The 24,036-nt window shown below is 43.6% G+C and overlaps 1 protein-coding gene across 2 annotated transcripts in view; it reads left to right on the top strand.

The window, feature by feature from the left end:
• LOC101603099 (S-methyl-5'-thioadenosine phosphorylase) overlaps nucleotides 1–22,901 on the top strand; it is a 43,868-nt gene extending 20,967 nt beyond the window's left edge. Inside the window, exons 5-8 of one of the 2 annotated variants that reach the window (XM_045141787.1) lie at nucleotides 12,139–12,241; nucleotides 16,292–16,531; nucleotides 19,916–20,038; nucleotides 22,035–22,901. In XM_045141787.1, the coding sequence (XP_044997722.1) occupies nucleotides 12,139–12,241; nucleotides 16,292–16,531; nucleotides 19,916–20,038; nucleotides 22,035–22,073 (505 nt within the window). In that variant the 3' untranslated portion in view covers nucleotides 22,074–22,901. The remainder of the gene's footprint in view (nucleotides 1–12,138; nucleotides 12,242–16,291; nucleotides 16,532–19,915; nucleotides 20,039–22,034) is intronic. The other variant, XM_045141788.1, reaches the window with a different exon arrangement.
• Nucleotides 22,902–24,036: the final 1,135 nt, after the last annotated feature.

Raw genomic sequence — 24,036 nt, forward strand, 5'->3', positions numbered from 1 at the left:
TTCATACTTTTAGTATTTCTCTATTGGGACTTGCTTATCTGTTGTGAAAGACGTATCTTCTGCTGTTTTTTTTTTTCAACAACTTCCATGATTGTAAACAATATTCGGTGGTAATGCCCCCCCCAACTTTCCCCTTTGAAACTCCATTCCTCCAAAGGATCATATCCTTTTCCCTTCTCAATCAGTCTCTTTTATTTTGATCTTTTCCTCCTATTATGATGGTCTTGTGTAGGCACTGTGAGGTCATAGATATTTGGGCCATTTTGTGTCTGGGGGGAGCACGTTGTAAAGAAAGGAGTCCTACCCTTCCTTTGGTTCTTACAGTCTTTCCACCACCTCTTCTGTAATAGACCCTGAGCCTTGGAAGGTGTGATAGAGATATCACAGTGCTGAGCACTCCTGTCACTTCTTTCCAGCACCATGATGCCTTTTGAGTCATCCCAAGGTCACTATCATCTTGAAAAGAAGATTCTCTATAAAAAGTGAGAGTAGCATTAATATATGGGTATAAACATTAAGAGAAGTGCTTAGTGGACAGTTTGATAAGCACGGTATATACATTTAGCCAGACAGCGGCAGACGTTACAGCCCTAGAGTTCATGACTACCACTGTTTTAAGTTTTCAATATCAGTATTACCTCCCATGGAGTGGGCCTCCAGTCAAATTAGAGGGTGGTTGGTTTCTCCATAACAGATGTGCCACTATTGCACCCATTGGCTCATTTGGCCTGGCTGGCCAAATATAAGGCTTGCAGTGACCAGTGTTGAGTATCTTCACTGGTGATTTCTCTCTCCCATTGAACTGCGAATGGCTTCTTCCAGCTCTTCTGCTTTCAAATGAGGTCTGTTGAGCGCTCAGTCCCCATTCAAAAAACCATACTAACAGCAACACAAAAAAGTACATATGTTACACGAAAAAATTAAAAACATTTAATATAGCTCTAAGAAGCTAATTATTGTAAAGGTTAAATGGCAGGAAAAACAGATGGGAAGGAGGGAGAAACATAAAAATAGGAGAAAGGGCCTGGCATAGTGGCACACCTTTTAATCCTGGCCCTCAGGAGGCAGAGGTAGGAGGGTCGATCATTGTGAGTCCGAGGCCAGCCTAGGACTATTGAGTAAGTTCCAGGTCATACAAAACCAAAAAAAGTCAAAACATTTCTCCTTGTCCAGGCTCAGATTTGGAGGGAAATGGGAGGACTTGCTTCTCAGATGCAATCAAACAAGTCAGACCACATGAGGTGTTCTGGGACTGAGCCAGCCTGGCCCTTCCTTGGCTGCCAGCATGAGCTAGGACATGACTGACTTAGGAAGACTGTATTCATGCCAGTGAGCTTGGGGTGGACCTTGGGAGGGAATCTGCAGTCCTCCTGGTTTCCCACAAGTTTTTGGACTGCTTACATGAATGTCCCTTCATACCCAAGGCCTTCTGTTGGTACACCTGTAGGTGTGGGAAATGCCCAAGTAGCACCAGTGCATGTAACTGTTTCTGAGCTTCTGAGCGGTAAGAGATGTGTGCTGGGCAGGCAAGCCGCCACAGGCACGGAGGGGAGGGATCCTGCCAGCTCCAGCAGCACCAGTCTCGGTCTCAGCCTACGTGAGTCATTGCACATTTGGTCTTACTCCTGCTTTCAGAGGTTTTGTGACTATTCATGAATAAAAAAGTGCCTTCCACTTCTGTGTGTGATGCAGACCTCGCTTCCCTTCTTCCTGTAGACTGTACTTCCCATCTGTAGTGACATCGCAGTGTCGCTTACCATGAAATCCTGAGCTTATGGGTTAGTGGTTACAATTTCAGGTATATTGTTTGTATCCATAAACTTACCTGCAAGTCACAGTCACTTTCCTGAGCCTACAGTGGCTCTTAGGGCCGCCATCTGCTTAGCCAATGTAAAGCAGAGGCCACTGGGTCTTGAAAGTATGAATGCAGGGGCTTCTGGTGTTCCCAGATATAAGGGGAAAACACAGTAGGATGCCTATTAAGGGGTTTTTCCTGTTACAGCACCTACTGCTAAGCTGGGAAGTGCCAAGGATTCTTTTCCTGTGTCAGCCTGATGTGTAGAGATGTCCTACCTTACACTGTGAGATGCTGGATCCCAGGCCTGTGGGACTTCCATAGCCTTTGCTTATAGCTGCTGAGGGAAGCTGGAGAGATGGATTAGCAGTTAAGGCACTTGCCTGCCAGGGTCCCATGTTCTACTCTCCAGATACCATGTAAGCCAGACACACAAAGGTAAGGCAAGCACAGGCCCACTAGGTGGTGCAAACGTCTGGAGTTCAATTGCAATGCCAGAGGCCCTGGCATGCTGATTCTCTCTCTCCAAAATAAATATATATAACTGCTGAAGGGAAGATCCTCCTCTTTCCCTTATCATACAGCTGCACAGCACAGTCTTGGGCTCCCTGTTTCTCTTGTAATTATAAAGTCCAGTATTTTGGGGTTTCACCTAGTGTACTGAATTGCCTTTCTACACCTCCATACTTCCTGTGTCGCATGTCTGATGCTTTGTTTTAGTCTCATGGAAATGCTGGAATGTGTGGGCACAGTTATTGAGGAGGGTATGTTGGCAGGAAGAGGCTAGTAGTTAACATCAGGAAAGATAGCTTACCATGAAATTTCAACTTTTAGATTGCTAATGTATTAGTGATTGGATTTTAGATATATTAATTGGAATAAGACTTTAAAGCTAATGTTACTGTTTTTAAACTTTTATAATGTGTCCACTTGAAATTTTAAAATTCCATATGTGGCTCATATCTTAATGCCACTGACAGCATCATGTCTGTGGTACCTGAGCTGTCCTAGGTATGTCTGAGCATCTCATAAAAGAAGGGAATATGAACATTGTCTTGAGTGTGACATCTGCATAAGCAATACTGAATACACATGTTGTACATTGGGTCCTGATGTGTGTGTTGATTTAGGAGCCTGACATCCCACACTTGGTGCAGTTATGGAGCATGAATGGTGAGCCTGTGGTTCCTAGAGCCTCATCCACAGCTAGTGGTCTTCTGTATGCTGCCCAATAGAGTCTAGTGGTCTTCTGTAAGCCACCCAGTGGAGTCTAGAACTCAGCGTAGGCTCAGAAGTTTAGGTCACCTACCAAGGGAAGAGTTATTAAACCTGTGACTAGAAGACAGAAATGGGACATGAGAAGACAGGACATTTTTCTGCTGTTGAAGTTCTGGACCAGAGCATATTTTGCTCCCTACATTTTCCCTGGTCACAAGTAAAATGATCAATTACTCTCTTCAAGACCCCAAGGCATTTCCTCGCATACCTGAAAAGACACCAGGTCCCAGGTTGCATAGTCCAAATACTTTTAGACCCACTGCCAGCTCTAGCTAGTGCTTTGTCCTACTTCCTGCAGGATGGCACACTCATAGCTTCCCTTTCCCCATTCAGGGGTCTTTACTTTATTCTTTCAAATTCATGTGAGAAGGTGAAAATTTTTCACAAAAGGGTGTCCTCACTTTCTGCAGTTTCTATCTTGCCTGTTAGATTTGTTCAAGAGCATATGTCTTGTTTTATTTATTATTAGAATAGAAATCTAATGGTTGTAGAAAGGCCTCATAGGCACCCTCAGTCTTGGGTATGCATGATCTGGCTACCTGTGAGACGTCCTTCATCAACCAAAAGTGGAAAATGGGAATCAAGCACAGCAGATTTCCTGGCTGCTTGATGTGCTGCCCTGCTATCCTGGGTTTGCTGAGTCCATTTTTTCAACCTTCTAGAAGCCCCTCATTGTCAGAGCCACAAGTCATTTGACCTTTGAAAATAGAACCTGGCTCAGATAGGTTTGTTTGCTTACTTGTTCCCTTTCTTTCTTTCTTTCTTTTCTTTCATTTTGTTTTTCGAGGTGGGTTCTCACTCCAGCCCAGGCTGACCTGGAATTCACTATGTAGTCTCAGGGTAGCCAGGAACTCATGGTGATCCTCCTACCTCTGCCTCCCGAGTGCTGGGATTAAAGGCATGTGCCACCATGCCTGGCACTTGTTCTATGTAGTCATTAAATAGTCCACTTGAACAGAGAAAAGAATTAGTCTTATATGTATCCTGAGAAAATCGTGTATGGAATTTCTGTTTTAAAAGTTTTTGGAGGGCATACACTATCAGAGTGATACTTCTGAGCTTTCTCTCTTATGGGACATACATACCATTATATGTGTGGGGCCAGTGTGCTTTTCATCCTACCACCTGTGGGGAACTGAAGCACCATGTTCTGCAAACGAGGGGAGAAGATTAGACCTCACAAGGAGTCAAAGTAGGTTTCCCTCCCTGGACTCTGGCTTTGCCATGTGATTGGAGATGGCTCAGCTGCTCTCAGAGCCCCTGCTGGGATTTTAGTTTCTCACTCCAGTTTTGTGCATGTCTTCTGGGCATCCTGGAATCTTGTGAAGATCACTCTGCTGCTCACCGTCCAGGGAGCAGTTACGTGAATCACCTTGTGAGTTGCTTGCTGATCACTTCTGCGGTTATTTCCTCTTTGGACTGTGACAGTTCTTTCTGAGATCTGGTAGCTTAAAAGATGGAACTTCCTCCTTTGAGCCCACCCAGGATCTGCCAAGCATTTTATAGAGCCAGATGTTTGTGTTACCTCTTCCCTTCCTGTGGCCTGGCAAGGGCCTTGTAGAACCTAGCTGGATCCTAAGAGGAGGCTGTGAAATTCAGAAGCATGACTGTGCATTTGTCTGGCCTTGCTAATGTTTCTGTTTATCAGCCTTGTAGCCAGAGGCTTCTCATTCACATGCCATTCTGAACATTTGGCTTTAACACTAGAATGTGTTGCGTAGGCTGGCTTCTGTAAGAGGCATTTTGTTGTCTCTTCCCGGTGTTCCTTTGGCACGTGGTCCCTCCATTTTCTAACTACTTCTTGTTAGATATTGCTACAAGTTCTTCTGTCTGGGCAGGAGAATTGTGATAGGGCCTTTCTTTTACCACACAGTTCTGTTTGCCCATGTGATGTGACATAGATAACAATTTCTATACATATCCTCCCTCCCTTTGCCATCAACTGCCATTGTTTTAGAAATTTGGTTCACCATAAGGGAACAAACTAAATGTAAAAACTGTTTGGAAAGTTTTATGTATTAAGCTTTTAAACAGGTAATTATCTGGGGATAAAGCACCTGCCACACAAGTGTGAGGACTCAAAAAAAAAAAAAAAAAAACTGAAAAAAAGAAAAGCCAGGCGTGTTGGCACACACCTTTAATCCCAGCACTCAGGAGGCGGAGGTAGGAGGATCATCGTGAGTTCGAGGCCTCCCTGAGACTACATAGTTAATTCCAGGTCAGCCTGGACCAAAGTGAAACCCTACCTTGAAAAAAAAAACAAACAAAACAAAACAACAAGTGTGAGGACCTCAGGTCAGAACCCAGATGTTGTGTCAGGCATTGGTAATCCCGGAATGCCTATGGGGAAAAGGAAGACAGGGACCCTGCCTTCAGGTGGAAGGCCAGGACCAACACCCAATGCTGTTGTCTCACACACACATGCTTGTGGCATGCGTGCCCCTGCACACGTGCACACATATTATACCCCCCCTCCAAATCAAACTAGTAGGACTTGTTTCTGTGACTCAAAAAATACCTCCTGATGAAACAAACACCAGTAAGAAGGAAGGAAGCTTTATTTTCTTAATAGCTGCATTTTCAGGAAAGTTCCCAGATAGAAATTTGTTATTGTTTTGTCATGAAAAGAATGTAGCAACAACAATAAAAAATAAACATGGGGGGCTGGAGAGATGGCTTAGCCGATAAGTGCTTGCCTGTGAAGCCTAAGGACCCCAGTTTGAAGCTGGATTCCCCAGGACCCACGTTAGCCACATGCACAAGGGGGTGCATGTATCTGGAGTTTGTTTGTAGTGGTTGGAGGCTCTGGTGCGCCCATTCTCTCTCTCTCTCTCTCTCTCTCTCTGCTTCTTTCTCTCTTTCTCGCTCTGTTACTCTCAAATAAGTAAAAATTAACAAAAAGTAAATAAAATAAAGATGAAAGAAAGGTTTGAGCCCCAGTGTCAAGTGGTTTTTCTAAACTGGTTACCATGCTGCTCTGTGGACCCTGTTTAGGTGGCGTGTAAAGAATGCACTGGCAGAAGTACCACCCAGGAAGTCAGGACATCCAGTTTTCTTCCTGGCTCTGCCCCGATTCTCTCATCGCTTAATGTCCTCATCTGCTACATGACGATGTTGGGCTGACTCCTAGGAGTTTTGGGGTCCTCCCTTGGAAGATTGTTTTCTTTAACTTCTCTTCTTGCAGGAAGAATTAGGAGGGGTCTGGAACAGCCTTTGTGAGGCATTGTGACTCATCAGGAAAGTCCCGCAGTAAACACTCAGTGCTGAAGGATGGATTTTGCCCATTTCAGTCCCCCTCCCAGACACAACCCAGCCTCGGGCTTCTCCCGTGATGTCATCCTTTGAAGTGCTCGGGCTCCTGAGGTGGTTTGCTCTGCTGTTAGGTTTCACCCATCAGCCTTTGCTGTAACCCTGGAAACCAGTTGGTTCTGAAGGTTAGATATGGAGGTTCATTCACGGGGCTTGTTGGTATATACCTATAGCCCCATCCCACAGGAGGCTGGGGCAGGAAGATGGTGTGTTTGAGAATAGCCTGAGTTAGGTTACAAAAAGGGAAAAAGAATGGAGACACATAACGATCAGGTTAGCAGGAGCCTTTGTATCGCTCTGTCCTTCTGGGGGCTACCATCCACCATGACTGTTTCTGAATCTTCCTTCCAGTCTTCCTGGCTGGCTCTTCGCTAAGAATGGCGTCATGAACTTCACAGGGAAACCAGGCAGGCATGGGCACCCCCAGCACCTGACTCCATCCTCCCTCCCAGCAACTTGTATCCAGGTTTTCCTTTGTCATCTTCTTGTCCTAGATGTCCTTGGTGTGGTGTCCACCCTCAGTTTGAGGTCATCTCTGTGGCCCTGTGACCACATGCCCTAGAACTGAGGTGTCGGGCTGGGGAGGTGGCTCGGTGAGTGCAGTGCTTACCTTGCAAGTATGAGGCTCTGAACATGAGTTCAGGGCCCAGGACCCATTTGAAAATTCCAGGGTTGGTGTTCTACCTAGTGGTGGTAATCCCAGCCCCGGGGAAGTGGAGAGAGGCAGGTTCCTGGGCCTCACTGGTCGACCTTTCTAGCTTAGTTGGTGATCTCCAGGCCAACAAGAAGCCCTGTTTCTAAAAAGGTGACTAGCACTCCTGAAGAATGACACCTGAGGTTGTCCTCTGGCTGCCACACAACTGTGCACACGCATGCACCTGCAGATGCCCATTTTAAATAACTACACCACCGATTCTTAGTCCCCGCTGGGTGCCACAGTTAGTCCTGCTATTTGCATGCAGCGGTTCCTCTCCCCATCCCGGTTTATGTGAGGAAACCAGTACAGAAACGCTGCCACAGGCTTGGAAGTGGGAGGGCTTGTCACCTCAGCTGCACCTCACCACGGGCTTTCAGCTCTGCCCGCCCCGATGACGTCCACACCGGCTGCTCAGTGCGGGGCAAGGAGATTTTGTAACTCCATCGTTTCCCTGGTTGCCTTCTGTCTTCTTTTTGTTTCCATCTCTCAAGTTTGTGACACTGTTGCTGCTTGCCCCTCCATGGTCCTTGCGTGGGAGCCTCTGCCACCCTATGCCAGTGACTCCACATCATGACTTCCTGTTGCCTGTGTGTGCTTGGGCCACCTTCTCTTCTTGTGTCTCCACTGCTTTTCTCCTTGTCGGTTCCTTCCTGAACAGTCCGCCCTTCTCCTCCAACGCCCCTCCAGCTGCCTTCCATACTTCTCCCCAGAAATGTGACAAAAACCAAGAGGTCAGAGGTATGGGAGCCACATTTGCTGCTTTCTGTGGCCAGCAGCAGCTTACAGGGTTTCTGAAGTAACAGTGTTGTCCGGAAGGAAATGATGTCCTTTAAGCGGTTCAGAACCTCAGCCCTTCCTGTAATTTGGTATAACTTGTTCTAGTTTCTTTAATATTGAAGATTTTTGACATATAATTATCTCCTGTCACCTTTGAAATTTTTTTTTCTCTTTTGCTTTATACTTAGGAAGCCAGGGTCCCTGTGTGTTTCCCTCTCTCCAGTGAGGTATTGATTGTTTTCTGAGCACTCTGGTTTCTGAAGATGAAGTCCTGTTGTTTCTGAATGATTCCAAAGTTAAAAGTATTAAGTTCTTAATATGTCGGATGGTTTTAGGCCATTAGAATGATGACTCACTTTGTTTCTCTTTCTCTCTCTCTCTGTGTATAACGACTATTGCTATTGAAAATGGTTTAGGACCCCTTAAAAGGATCTGACTCATTATTAAAGTCTGACACGTGTAAGCCTTTCCCACCAGCCTTCATTTGTTTTGCATGCTTGCAGTTCCGTGAATAAAACACGAGTGGTTCAGTGCTACTGGTATGCCAAACGCTTTGTTTTTTTTGGTGATGAACCTAAGGCTGTGATTACACAACCGCATCAAGCTGCTAGTACCGTGGCCTAGAGCCGTTGTCTGGGGCGTGTGTCGCAGCATTTCAGCTGCCTCTGCGAAGTATCCGAGCACTAGGAAGCACACCCTACATTCCTTGGTGTCTCTCCTTTTACTGGTGAGCAAACTGAGGTGGACAGATTTTGGTCACCACTCATGTTAGAGCTAGGACTTTTGTTTAGCAAGTCCTCATAAAATACTGCAGAAAATATGGGAAAACTGAACCCTATCTGTTGAGCAGTCTGTAATCATTAGGATGTAAACATCCATTGCTTTTGTGGGTTTTTTGTTGTTGTTTTGGCATGAGCACTTAGAGGTACTCTTGAGGTTGGAACAGTGGGATAACAGTAATGAAATTGTCCAGAGTCCTAACTTTGCTTTTCCTTCTGGTTAATGGAGTGGGCCCATTCGACTTCCTAACCTTGTTGCTGCGTTTGTTGTCAGGATTCCCTTGGAACTCAGCACATTACTGTTGGACTGCACTGATGCGGGGAGAGTCCCTTCCCAGAAAGGCCCTCCGTGTGAGGTGCGTGCAGCCATTGTTGCTTGGTCGGTGTATTCGTAGCTCTTGTGCCTGTGTGATGGGGGATGGAGGCCACAGTTGAAAACATCTCAGAGGTAGTTGTGTTTATGACTGCTGGAAAGCAGTGGTTTTCCTCAGCTTCTTTGCACCTTCACATTTCCCACTTCAGGGGTCTCTGTTTCAGAAACAGCTTGTCAGTCAGTGGGCTTTTCTCCTGTTGTGTCTGCAAGTGCCAGGTGTTCTTCTTTAACGACCTTTACAGGCCAGAGCCCCTCAGCAAGGGGTGCAGTGGGGGTGGGGGGTTAGACGTACTTTTTTTCTGGACTCTGCATGCTGTGTGAGGTGATCCTAACCAACGTGGCCAGTGGCCAGGCTCACTTACATAACGTGATCACACCTCAGTCATGTGGGAGGTTGCATAAAATCTCAATTTCTAGCTCACTGGAAACACAGTCCAGAAGTCCGTGGGGCAGCCATGTTGCCAGCCTGTTTACATGCTTTTCGTCCTGGCCACTCTCATCCCTGCGACCTTGTACTCATTCTTCTTGCCTGTGAACAGTTTCCTTCACTCTTCAGTGACAAAGGTGATCTTTGTCATTGACTTTTTTTTTTTAGCACTTCTCCCTGCCTGGCAGCCTTGACAGGGGTGGTTTCCTTGATTTGAGGCCTATCAAGTATTGGGTTCCTATGTTTATAGAAGAGAAAGGAAGTGTCTAATTTGCCATGAACAGTCGTTATTCATGCCAACCATTGCAATACCTCATCCAGTCCTCACATGGACTATCTGGGATCAGAGGTTCTATTTCCATTTTTTCTCCCCTGAGGTAGGGTCTCACTCTAGCTCAGGCTGATCTGGAATTCACTATGTAGTCCCAGGGTGGCCCCAAACTCACAGTGATTCTCCTACCTCTGCCTCCTGAGTGCTGAGATTAAAGCATGTGCTACTACACCCAACCTCTGTTCCCATTTTTAAGTCTAATGAAGTTCATATCACTGAGATGCAGAGAGATCCCAGTGGCATATAGCCCATGCATAGAAGAGTCGACCTGATCAGTCAGTTCCTGGAATCCATGTTACACCATGGGATCCCAAGTTCATGGGAAGATGAAGTGAGTCTCTTTGCCTTGACAGAAGGGGTTACCAGTTAAAGGAAGAGAAGAAGACAGACCTTTAGCAATAGTTCTTTACTAATGTAGAAACTATAGCTGGGTTAATCCTATTTCAAATTACTGTGTGTCAGCTTCCTATTGCTACTATAACAAATTAGCAAAACTGAGGTACCTAACACAAATTTGTTATAATTCTGTAAGTAAGAAATTTAAAACCATGTCTCAATGGGTTAGAAAGAAAACAGTAATGTTGGCAGGGCACAGACTCTGTTCCCTTACTGGATATCCTCCACACTCCGTGGCTGATGGCCCCATCCATCTTCAGAGGCAGCAGTGAGGAATGAAGTTCTTGGCATTCTGCTTTCCTTCTGTGATGACATTTGTCCTGCCTACTTAATCCAGAATAATCTATTTCAAGGTCTGCTTCATAGTAGCCTTGAATTCCATCTGCTGTCTTAGTTCTCTTTTCCCAGGAATGGTTAAGTAGTCCTCGGTTCTGGGGATAAGTGTGTGGGTATCTTGGGGGAGGTCATCAGTGACATGTAACATGGAGGTGTTACTGTACCGCACTGTACGGAGATGTGGTCACTGGAAGCTTTTGTTCCCTGCTTGCATGTTGAAGCGGGTGTGAAACTGTTTAGGTTACTGTAACAAAATACTGTAGACTAACTAGCTGAGGAACAACAGAAAGTTCTTCAGGTCTGAAGGCGGAGAGGTAAGAAAAGTTGCCAGCAGACCCGAGTGCTGGGATTAAAGGCATGAGCCACTGTGCCTGGCTCAAACTTCTCTTTTTAAGGCCAGTAGTACCAGTCATTCTCTCTGCCCCTCATGACCTGATTGTAGCATCCTGGTATCATCTCCTTAAGTGTTGAGACTTAAGTGTAGAAATCTGGGGGTGTACATGCTTTCAGACTGTAGCAGAGAGGATGGTGCTCAAAAAGAACGCAGGGATAGTCAGTAACTTGCCTAAGATAGATATTCTGTAACTTGTCCAAGATAATTGTTCAGTGTGAAATTTCAACACAGAGGAAAAAAATTACATGTCTTGTGCATGTCAGTCACCAAACCAACCTATCAGTCAGGGTGTGAATCTAGAAGAGCAGTTTTGACTGGAAATAGGCAATAAAGGCTTAGGTAACAGCCCCTACTAGTGGGCTATGCCTGGCAGGTGTACTCTGGGCTTTTGTATCCAATTACTCTGATAAAGGAGAGCCAGCCCTCAGGAGAGGTCAGGTACTCTTAAAACCACACACGTTTCATTTTCTTTTGAATTTCTTTTGGTGGCGTCATCCACTTTACCATTGCTCTGAGTTAGAATTGCAATGGTACCTCAGTGATTCATACTATATAGGTATGTTGCTGTTTATGGGAATTTAGGATTCATTCTTTAAACATCTCACTGAACATATTAACACTTGGTGCAGAACACCCATCAAGAATAGGTGGGCAGGCTATGAAAGGGCATCTTTGTACCTTCCCTTCCAGCATGTTCCCAGGAATGAGAAACTCTTGTTAGTGCACTTGTCTCTTCCTTGGGCCCCTGACAGCGTGGGGGCCTTAATCTGGTTTCATCCTCAGTTGCCTCGAGCTCAAACCTCACTTCTGACCTGCTTTGCCTTATCAGGGTATCTTGATTGAGTTTAATCTTCCTAACACCTGTACAAATAGAGCACTATATTTTATGATTAGAAAAATCAAGATGTTGGAGAAATCTGGATATCGTCTGAATCAAAACCTACATTTCAGGAACATGTGAACCTGGACAGTGGAGTTATTTCCAGATTGACTTCCTGAGTGTCTGCCTGCCCTTCCTGCACACATAGTTGACTTGTACTTACAATCCCTGTTCCATGTCAGCCAAGAGCTACAAGAGCCAGATGCCATCTTGAAAATGCTTTGTTAACAGTTAACTTTCATCTTCTCTGTAGCTGGTGATTGCTGCTGAGTGACCTAGATATTGGAGTGGTTTACTAGCCCTAGAATGATAGAGATGGTGCCTAAAAAAATTTTTTTTTAAACTTTCACTTCATTTTTTTTGTAGGACATCCAGAAGACCTCAGACCTTGTACGATGGAAGTCATTCCTGTACCCGAGGAGTATGCCATATCCCAATGGCTGAGCCGTTTTGCCCCAAAACAAGAGAGGTTTGTAGTCTTTCTCGAAGCACACCAGCATAGAGCAAGAGCGCAGGGGTCCTCAAGCAGATTGGCTGGCGGAGCAGGTGGTGCCTGCTCTTCCCTTGGCTTCACTTGTGACAATAGCTTCGTGGATCCTTGTTTCAGTCCTTGTAGGCGGAAACACTCAGCTGCAAACTTCCCTTTGTTAATAAATGGTGATGTTGCTCTCAGGATGGCTTTTAAATAATTCAGTACAGGGAAGCATGTTAATCAAGAGCCAGATTGAAGTGCCTTACACCATGCCTGCCGGGTTCAGAGTGCCTAGCCAGTGGCTGGTGATTATCTTTATAAAACTACATGTTTATTGATAATCTGAAGGAACATGGTCATATTGGGGCCTTAGTACTGAGTTTTCCAGCCTGTTCTCCAACACAGTAGTGATATCTCAGAAGCGTGGTCAGCTTTGTGGGCCAGTGCTGTTGAATTTGTTACTTTACCCATTGTTGTGACCAAAACACCTGTTCAGAAGTAACTTAATGGCTGTTTAGTTCAGAGGGTTCAGTCGTTGGCAGGGAAGGCATGGAGCAGAGCTACTTACCTTGCATCCAGAGTCAGGAAGAGAGGACGATCAGGAAGTGGGCCAGGCTATGAAAAAAACCTCAAAGCTTGTCCTCAATGACCCACTTCCTCCAACCATGGTCTATCTCCTGAAGGTGACACAATCCTCCTAACAGTGCCACCAGCTAGGGACCAGCTATGAACACACATGAGCCTACTGGGGACATTTTACAACAGCAGTAAAAATGAATCTAAGCTTCATCTCCCAGGGAGAAAAAAATTGTCTGCCATGACTCGGAGGTGCATTGTGTGGTCCACAGGGGCTGCTTTTCTTCTTCTCAGCTTCACAAGTCAAGTACAGTTCAAAACATCAGTGATATTGTCAGAATCACCTAACTAGTAAAATCTTCTTCATAAATCAACCTACAGGAATGAGGTGTGGCTAAAATCCTTGTTCATGTTAGTACGGGGTGGCTTGTCTTCAGCAATAGGATCTTATCATCTAGTTCTGATGGGCAACCAAGAGCCTTGGTAGTAGTATTGATTTGGGAAACTCATGGGTCTCCCTGGCCAGTAACTCTCAGGGGGTGACCTGGCACTGGGATTACCTACAACATCCTAAGCCTTCTAGGCACACCAATCTTTGCACACCAGTCTTCACAATCAGGCATTTGCTCGTGTCCTCTATGAAATCATTTGGGTGTCGAGTTCTTTCAGTTGATTGAACTTTCTTGGATTTCATTCAGGTGTTTACTCATGCCCTCTGTTGCTGGCAGAAAACACCTGACCAAGAGCAGCTAGTGGGCAAAAGTTTATTTTGGCTTACAGATTCAAAGGGAAACTCTATGATGTCAGGGAAAAACAATGGCATGAGTAGACATGGTGGACATCACCTGCTGGCCAACATCAGCAGGAGGGTATGCCAAACACTGGCCAGAGGAAGCTGGTTATAATACTCATAAGCTCGCCCCCAACAATACATGGCCTCCAGGAGGCTTTAATTCCCAAACTGCTGTCAGCTGGAGACCTAACATTCGGAACACCTAAGTTTATGGGGGATAACTAAATCAAATCACCACAGCCTCTTTAAGTGTATTGTATATGTTACTCAAGTTGTGTTTTGGGATTCTTTGTATGGGGTTTCCTCTATATAGTTCTCCTTAGAGGCTTCAACTACAGGACTAGGCAGTCTTGGTGGGGATATCTTGCCTTGGTTTCATATGTTAGTTGTTTGCATTCAGGTTTTCCCATCTATAGAAACTCCCTTTTTCTTGTCAGGAATGTAGCACCAGTGGCTCTGGGGAACAGAGTGGGCTGGTGGGGAAGTGAGGGGAGCCGACCACAAAGTCACTGTGCCTGGACAGTGGCTGCTCTATCAATGGACATGTATGCAGGATTGGGTGGCTTTAATTTTTATTTATGTCGGGGTGGGGGTATGCATGCCACTGAGTGTATGTGGAGGTCAGAGGACAGCTTGAACGTCTGTGCTCCACCTTCTTGGAAACAAGGTCTTTTGCTGTTACACACAAACTACCAGACAGAAACAGACCTTGAACTAGCTGGCTTGTGAGCATCAGGGTCCCCCGGCCCTGCCTCCTGTTTTTGTATATTCATTGAGATGACAAATACATGAATCATTTTGCAGCTGGCTGTACTTGGTGTTGAGAAATTGAACCTATGCTGTCAGGCTTTGCAAACAAGTGCGTTTAAATGCCAAGCTATCTCCACAGCCCATCCATTATTCCTTTTCGTTTTTTATTTTCAAGATGAGGTCTTGCTCTAGCCCAGGCTGACCTAGAATTCATCATGTAGTCTCAGGCTGGCACTGAACTCATAGCAATTCTCCTACCTTGGCCTCCCCAAGTGCTAGGATTAAAGGTGGTGCCACCATGCCTGGCCGTTAATGCTTTGGTTTTGGTTTTTTGTTTGTTTGGTTGGTTGGTTGGTTGGTTTGGTTTTTTTGTTTGTTTGTTTGGTTTGGGGCTTTTTTTTTTTTTTTTTTTTTTTTTTTTGAGAGAGAGAGAAAGAATTGGCACACGAGGGTCTCCAACCACTGAAGTTGAACTCCATACTTGTGTGCCACCTTGTGTGCGTGTGCAACCTTGTACACTTGCGTCACCTTGTGTGTCTGGCTTCCATGAGACCTGGAGAGTTGAACATGGGTCTTTAGGCTACACAGGCAAGCACCTGAACCATTAAGCCATCTCTCTAACCCATTCCTTTCTTTACTAATTTTTTTATTTATTTACTTATTTAAGAGAGTATGTGCATGCTGGGGCCTCTTCTTACCATGGCAAAGGAATTCCAGCATATATGCCGCATTGGGCATCTGGCTTTTACATGGGTACTGGGGAATCAAACTAGGAACAGCAGTTTTTGAAAGCAAGCACCTGTAGCCACATAACCATCTTCCCAACTCTCCATTATTCTTCAAAACCATTTGACAAAGGCAGGACTGATTTCTGTCTTACGTTTGAAAAAAGAGAGGAGGGAGGAGGCAGTGTATAAGCCCTTTCATTTTTACCTATATTTTCTGTAAAAAATTTCTTTTAAGCCAGGTCAACTTGGAACTCATTCTCTTGCCCAGGTTGACCTCCTAAGTAAGCTGTGGGCTTATGGAAAGAAACAGTTGATTTGCTTATATGGTTAGGATATGTGCAGATAAAACTTTGACCTAGACTTTTGATTTTGAGACACTCCATTTTATTTATCTGTTATCCCAGCAACCTTTGCCAATTATTTGGCAAGTTATAAATGTTGCCAATATTAATACTCATTAGAAGACCTCTTTACCATGTACTAGTATTTACAGTGTCCTCAGCACATGTAATGGTCACATCATCTCTTGAGTTATACAACATTCCCATTTTACACATGGCAAAAGCAAGGCATACAATGGTGCTTCTTAAGCTAATAGTTACCAAGTTGGAAAAAGATAAAAGAAAAAGATAAAAGAAATTAAATTGAAAATCAATCATATTAATTAAAATACTAAACACAGTGATGAAAATTTTAATGTTTCTAAAAATTGTATGGCTGGCCTTGCCATATGCCCCTGGAGTGACATCAGGCTAAGAATCACTTTCTATAACAGAGTTTTCCCAGAGTTTACAGAATCTGTGTAAAAGAGCAGTGAATATTAACATCCCGTGCAGCTTAGAAATGGAACACAGCACAGCTCTTCATGCGTATGACGAGAGGCCTTAGAGCGTGGGGAGTCATGAGCTCAGGCAAGTCCAGATTTACAGGCCGGCTTAGTCTCTGGAAGTACTCAACAAGTAGATGAGTCCTTAAGCTGATGCCTGGAACACAGATCAGGCTCCGTGCTGGCTCTGATGGTAGGAGCTGTATGTGCAGGGGCTTCGGAGAGCAGGGTTGTCAGTGAATGCAGGCCTCGAGAGTCTGCGCTCTTCTTCAGGGTTTCCTGGGGTCATTACAGTAAAAATTCTACTTAATTAATTTGTTAAATAAAATCTTGGACTGCTCATGTGTTTTGAGTTTGTGGTTCTTCCTCTTCAGGTCCTCATAGAGACAGCTAAGAAGCTAGGACTTCGGTGCCACTCCAAGGGGACAATGGTCACCATTGAGGGGCCTCGTTTCAGCTCCCGGGCAGAGAGCTTCATGTTCCGCACCTGGGGAGCAGATGTTATCAATATGACCACTGTTCCAGAGGTGATTCTTGCTAAGGAGGCTGGAATTTGCTATGCAAGCATTGCCATGGCAACAGATTATGATTGCTGGAAGGAACATGAAGAAGCAGTAAGTGGGATTATCTTCTGGACAGGTGTGGTGGGGTTCCGTGTCCTGAGCCACTAAGAGAAATGTGTTCACTATTACTGTTGTGTCACGTGTATGAAGTGCCTCTCTATGGAGTTTAAAAGACTTAGAATGGGATGGGGGCGGAGAGGTGGCTCAGCAGTTAAAGGCGCTTGCTTGTAAGGCCTGACAGCCTGGACTCGGTTCGCCAGTAGCCCTGTAAAGCCAGATACAGAGAATGGTACATGCCTCTGGAATTCATTTGTAGTGGCAAGAGAGCCTGGTGTGCTCATTTTCTCCTCTCTCTCCCCTTCACTCCTCTCCTCTTCTCTGCTGGAAAATAATGAATTGAAAAAAAGAAAATAAAGACCCTAGAATTAGTAGTAAAGAGTGCAATGTAGGCATATTGTAGATGTGTTAGGAATTAAATTGAGAGTTGGACCTTCCTTTAAGGATATAGACATATTTTAAGTATAATTTTCTTATACGATGTTATAGTTCATTACGTTTATTTTCTAGGGTTCAATTCCAGTACCCACATAAAACCAAATGCACAAAGTGGTACATGTTTCTGTAATTTGTTTGCAGTGGAAAGAGCCCCTAGTGTGCCCATCCTCACACACACTCTCTCTCAAATTAAAAAAAAAAAAAAAAAAATATATATATATATATATATATATATATATATATATATATATATATTTTTTTTTTTTTTAAATAAGCCAGGTGTGGTGGTATACACCTTTAATCCCAGCATTTCGAAGGCAGAGGTAGGATTACCGTGAATTTGAGGCCACCCTGAGACTACATAGTGAATTCCAGGTCAGCCTGGACTACAGTGAGACCCTACCTCAAAAAACACACATACATACATACACACACACACACACACACACACACACACACATACACACACATATATTTTAAATAAAACGTAGAAAGGAATAAAGCCATGTGAAAGCTGTGAAGGGAGAAGTAAAAAAGTAACTGAACTTACAGGACATGACTGTCAGGCTGAGAGTTCTTGTTTTATCATTCAGTTTTACATAAAAGAGAACCCAAGAGTCTTACTCTGTCCATGCATGCATGTGTTGGGAGACATAAGTGATCCCAGATTCTTTGTTTTTAGAGAATGCTTTATTCTGACTCAGTGACACACACTGCAGCCAAGCATTTACCAGCTGGCTGTATCTGGCTTGGCAGCTTTGTTGAGCTACAGGATAGCTTGCTTTCAATGAATAGGAAACTTTAGCTCCTGCTACTTCCTGAGAGCAGATTGCTTCCTGCCTCCTCTGCAAGAGTAGTAGTGATTGTTACACCAGATGAAGGCTGGAAAGCTGGCAGTCAGAGCTGCTGTATAGAAACACAGAGATTAGGGCTGGAGAGATGGCTTAGCGGTTAAGCGCTTGCCTGTGAAGCCTAAGGACCCTGGTTCGAGGCTCAGTTCCCCAGGTCCCACGTTAGCCAGATGCACAAGGGGGCGCACGCGTCTGGAGTTCGTTTGCAGAGGCTGGAAGCCCTGGCGCGCCCATTCTCTCTCTCTCCCTCTATCTGTCTTTCTCTCTGTGTCTGTCGCTCTCAAATAAATAAATAAATAAATTTAAAAAAAAAAAGAAACGCAGAGATTCTAAGCTCTGTTCGTGGTTCGTGGTTAAGGCATGATGATAAATAATGTCAAACGTCACAAGAGAGACTCACATAAACATGACATCGACTCAGCCACCCATGTATGTTACCTGAAGTATTGTGCCTCACTGGCCTTTAAAACAAAAGTGCAGCTGGCTTGAGCCCACCCTCTATTTACTTGTGACATGGCAAGTTTTTTAACCTGTTTTCTTCTCTGTGGAAATGAAGCAGGACATAGAGTGGAGGATAGGAGTTCTTTGGTTCATTTCATCTGTATTCCCATCCATAATTTTAATCCAGAAATAGACCAGGAAGCACGTAACATAATCACCTAATTATTCTAATAGTCATTCCTTAATATGCCCAAGTAAAATTCTGGTTCTTGACTAAATTTTATAAATGATTTTTTTTTTAATTTTTATTTATTTATTTATTTGAGAGTGACACAGAGAGAAAGACAGATAGAGGGAGAGAGAGAATGGGCGCGCCAGGGCTTCCAGCCTCTGCAAACGAACTCCAGACGCGTGCGCCCCCTTGTGCATCTGGCTAACATGGGACCTGGGGAACCGAGCCTCGAACCGGGGTCCTTAGGCTTCACAGGCAAGTGCTTAACCGCTAAGCCATCTCTCCAGCCCGATTTTTTTTTTTTAAAGTTGTCATGATTGAACCTAAGACCTTGTGCATGCTAGGTAAGTATTCTACCACGGAGCTACATGCCACATGAGTGGGTTTCTTTTTTTCTTGCAAATTTTATATAAAGAAACTAAGGTGTCAGGCATGGTAGCACATGCCTGTAATCATAGCACTTTAGAGGCAAAAGCAGGGGAATCATGAATTTACAGTCAGCCTGAGTTACATAGTAAGATCCTGGCTCCAAAAAAAAAATTGTGGGTGTGATGGCACATCCCTTTCATCCCAGTGCTCTGGAGGCAGAGGTAGGAGGAGCACTATGAGTTAGATGTCAGCCTGGGCTAGAGTGAGTCCCTGCCTTGGAAACTGCCCACCCTCCAAATTGGGCTGGGAGGTTTCAGGAAAAGGGAGAAAGAAAAAAAAAAAAAAGGCCCTTGTCCTGTTGAGTTTCCCACGGTCTTAAATTGCTTCAAATTTCTTAGAGTAATTTAACAGTAATTCCGTATCTTCTGTGTTGGTAGCTAGAACGACAGATTTGATCAAATTTAAATTTCATACCTAGTGCTTTGTTTGATTTCTAGAAGTATGTGATGGTGGGGATTATTCTGAGGATTTTTAAAGATATTTTATTTATTTGCAAGAGAGAGAGAGATAGAAGAGAAACAGAGAGAGGAGGGCACACTAGGTCTTCCAGCCACTGCAAACAAACTACAGATACATGCACCACTGTTCATCTAGCTTTATGTGGGTATGAGAAATTGGACTCTGGTCATTAGGGCTTGCAGACAAGCACCTGAATAGCTGAACCATCTTTCTAGCCCCTGTCTTGGATTTTGTTACTGTTGTTATTTTTGTTTATTTCAAAGGATGCTTTGGGGGTTTCTTTGAATTTGGTTGAGTTGTGATATTAGCAACCAATCCATTAATTCACTAGGGGTCATTAAATACAATAATTTGGCTCCAGTTTTTTCCTTTAAAAATGCCTTTAGAAAACTCACCCTGTTTGACAATATAGCAGCAATTTTAGGCTGGAATTTATTATGCTATCAGTAAGGAAGAGCTTGATGTTTTTCAATATTTGCAGTATTGTCAAATGTCATTAAAATCCTGTGCTTTTTTTTTTTAATTTAGGTTTCAGTGGACCGGGTTTTAAAGACCCTCAAAGAAAATGCCAATAAAGCCAAAAGTTTACTCCTCACTACCATACCTCAGATAGGGTCAATGGAGTGGTCAGAAACCCTCCACAACCTGAAGGTGAGTATCTTTCATTTCTGCAAACCCATGACTTGGGTTTTTTCTTACTTGCATTTTACCTTTGGCCCATCTCCTCAGGTACTTTATGCAAGTATGGGTGAGTCCACACGTTCGCATGTCTTTATTGTGAGCAGCCACATCTTCTAGCTGATGATGCATAACCACTGGAACCTGCAGTGGCAGGCTTTGTGTGTCTCGGTTCTTCACGTAGTCCTAGAGCATATCTTTTGAGTCTCCCTTCAGAAGAATCCTTCTGTACATGGCTTCCGTTGTTTTCAAAGCTACTTTTTCTTTGATAGATTCATGCAAAGTGGTAGCAGCACTTTTAATATATCAGCACTGATATGGTGCCAGGGAATAGCTGCTTGAAGTCAAGAGTTGAAGATCAGTAGCTTTCCTTTATTTCCATGCGTATAAAATTGACTGCTGAACTGGGTGCATAATTTTTTTTTTAAATAATTTTTTATTTATTTATTTGAGAGTGACAGACACAGAGAGAAAGACAGATAGAGGGTGAGAGAGAGAATGGGCGCGCCAGGGCCTCCAGCCTCTGCAAACGAACTCCAGACGCGTGCGCCCCCTTGTGCATCTGGCTAACGTGGGACCTGGGGAACCGAGCCTCAAACCGGGGTCCTTAGGCTTCACAGGCAAGCGCTTAACCGCTAAGCCATCTCTCCAGCCCTGGGTGCATAATTTTTATTTAGACAGTTTATGACTCTTGATTAAACACAGTGGTAAGTTGCCCCAGGTCATTTAGTTTCTCCATTTCTCTTATATCTAAACAGTGTGTATCTTGAGGTCTCCTAGAACATACATATGTAAATCAGGTCCTATGACAGTTAGTGAGATGTGAAAGGTTGGTAGAAGCTCTCTCTACGAGTTACCACCTAGGGGCTCTGGAATGAGCCATGGTTTTAATAGAAAGAAGACACTGTGGTGGTAAACAATGTGTAGTGTTTGCTGATCTACATGGAATAAATGTTCCAACACAGCCAATTTGAAACCACCACCAAGTTGGGAAGTAGTCCTTGCAAGTTGGCACAAGCAGGCTGTGGCAAACCCAAGAATGTTAAAATGGATAATTTGTCTTCCCTAAGAGGATACATAGCCATTGGTAACTATGATAAAACACTTCAACTATTTGAAGTTTGAAAAAAAAAGTAAAATAAAAATTGGAATGGTAGTTTATACTAAGCACAGCTAGTTGTAAACAGTCATATTCAGCTAAGAAACAGTCACATGTTCATTTGCTGGAAATGTGACTCACTACAGCTTGCTGCTGCAGAGCCAGGGTTATTTTCCAGATGGGATTAAGGTGGGGTTTTTCAGGATCCCAGCTGGCCCCATCTTCATCATAGTATCAGACTCAAAGATAATTTCTTAAGGAAAAAAAATGTTCAAATGATAGAAATCAGGGTTCTCTCTTTAAGCATATAAAATTGTGGTTTTTGTATGTATGTGTTTTAAAATGGGTTATTTTCAGTGGCCTAGAGAAAGAAATGAAAATTGCTGCTATAGATAAAATTAAGTGTGATGGCCTCCATTCTGCAGTAATAAGGAACACCATACTAATAATTCTTATTCTAGATCAGAGGTAAGTTTGAAGGATTTAGGTAGAGGAAGAAGTTGGATAAGTGATAATCCAAGGTGGAAGTCGTTGCAGACAGTGTGTCCTAGTGCATGTAACCGTAGGTGGATGTGCTTGTGGGAGCGTACTTGACTTAAGAGCAGGGCAGTGAAGAACCAAGAGTTGAAGAGTTGTGCTTGCTTCTCTTTATGTGAACACACACACTATTTGTTCCATCTGGTTAGTGATTGGTGGAGTTTTAAGTTTTGGTAAGCATAAAATTACCTGGAGAATTTATTAAAACTGCATGTTCCATGAATCCTCACTCTGATCCACAAAAGGTGGATTTTCGGATTTTGCTTTTATGTCTGTACTGTTACGCAGCATGTTCACTACTGCTTGTCACCTCTGCCTATTTCTTCCTTTTAGAATATGGCCCAGTATTCCGTTTTATTACCAAGACATTAATAGCATGACGGCCACCAGAAGACTTTCTACTAATCATTTTGAGAATTTTGCTTAACTTTGAAAAACAAAAATGGGAAATGCAATTTCATGCGCTTGCCTACAAAAGAAGAGCCTGCAGTGAGAAAGCCAGGGTGGAGAGTTGCACAGCATCGGAGGCTCCGCCCAGAAACATGGACTTCTCCAGAACCCAGAAGAGCAAGTAGCATGGCCAGCAGAGTAGATAAGGGGCAGTCTGACAATGGAGAGGGGAAGAAGTGAGAAATTCTCATTCTCACATTCCTGGATAAATTTGCAATGATCAGGACTGGGGAGAACAGTCCAGCTTCCTGTGCTGCTCAGTAATGAGGTGGGTGGGTGGAAATCGCTGCGTCTTTCTGGAGAACAGTTTGGTAAAAACACATGTGCACTTTGGTACTCTAGGAATTTCTCTTTATAAAGTTATGAGATTATACAAAGAGCTGCATGTAAAGAAGGATATTGGATTAGTGTTACTTAAAATAGCAACTATTCAGAGCAATCTGAATATGCAAAAATTACATGTGAATTATGTTTCCAACATAATTCTAACTGAAGGTCATGTTTTCATGAATATTTAATGTACTAAAGAAACGGTTGCTCTATAAAATGAGATAGAAACAGTGTGTAAGCATTTTGCAGTCCTAGTTTTATTTTTAAATACTATGTAAATGTACAAAGACTAGAGGGAGGATACATAATCATATTACTGTATTTGTGGGAGGGATGTTAGGTGATTCTTGTTTTCTTTGACTGCATATCTACATTTTTCTACAATGAATATAATCAAATAATAAAGTGGTAAGAATAAAACATGGAGAATTTTTGTTTGAAACAAAATTTAGATAGTGGTATAAAAAATTGTTGTTTAAGAAACTACATTTAAAAAACAACATTCAGGCAGTTGATGGCTTAGTGGTTAAGGCAATTGCCTGCAAAGCCAAAGGACTAGGTTCGATTCACTAGGACTCACATAAGTCAGATGCACAAGGTGGTGCATACATCTGGAGTTTGTTTGCAGTGGCTAGAAGCCCTGGCATGCCCATTTTCTATCTGCCTATGCCTTTCTCCCTCCCCCCCTCTCTCTCTCTCTCTCTCACACACACACACACACACACACACACACAAATTTTAAAAAAGAAAATGTTTTTTAAAAGCTTTCATAAAAAAGAACATCAGTGGTCAGCATATAGTTAGAACAGTGCTTGAGTTTGTAACTGCTTTCGGGGAAAAGCCAGGTACTCTATTCTGAGGTGTAAAAACAAAGTGCTTCCAGAACTGAATCCGCATGGTGCATTATAGTGTGTGAGATATTTCTAGGTTAATATTAGGTTGTGCTCCTTTGTCAGTGTTAACAAATGACAAGCCAATGGATTTTTGTTTTTCAATAAAAACGGAGACTTTTTCTTTAACTTGTTGTTGTTATTGATTTTATAGACTGTTTCCCAGCATGGAGAAATCTTAGTTTTCTCAGAATTACTGCTATTTAGTGTGCTTTGACAGGGTACCCGAGTATCTTTTATGAGCTGCGCATGTGTTAAACAAGCATCCAGTTACCCTCCAGTGTCGTTGTGGAGCCACCTGGGTTAGAGTGGCTAAAACTCCTGGGCCCCTATTACAGTACTTGCAGCTGGTTAGTCAAGATCTGGGGAGAATCTGACAGCTCAGATGTGGTCCCTGGTGGTTTTTATTTCACTGCTGTATAGTCAGTATGTTCTCTCATTCTTAGAATATGTGAGAATGTCAAGGGAGAAACCAAAAAAAAAAGTGGGCACTTGTCTTCCTGCCTTTAGCAAGTATAGTGTCTCCAGTGTGGAGAGACTCTTCAGTAACCGTGGTTTCATTCAGGAGGCCCCCGTAAACTTCGGATACATTTTTTTTTTTTTGGAGGTAGTGTCTCACTCAGTCAAGCTCAGGCTGACCTGGAATTTGTGATGGAATCTCAGGA

Source organism: Jaculus jaculus, chromosome 1 (genome assembly GCF_020740685.1).
Source record: "Jaculus jaculus isolate mJacJac1 chromosome 1, mJacJac1.mat.Y.cur, whole genome shotgun sequence".
NCBI classification, from domain to species: Eukaryota; Metazoa; Chordata; class Mammalia; order Rodentia; family Dipodidae; genus Jaculus; species Jaculus jaculus.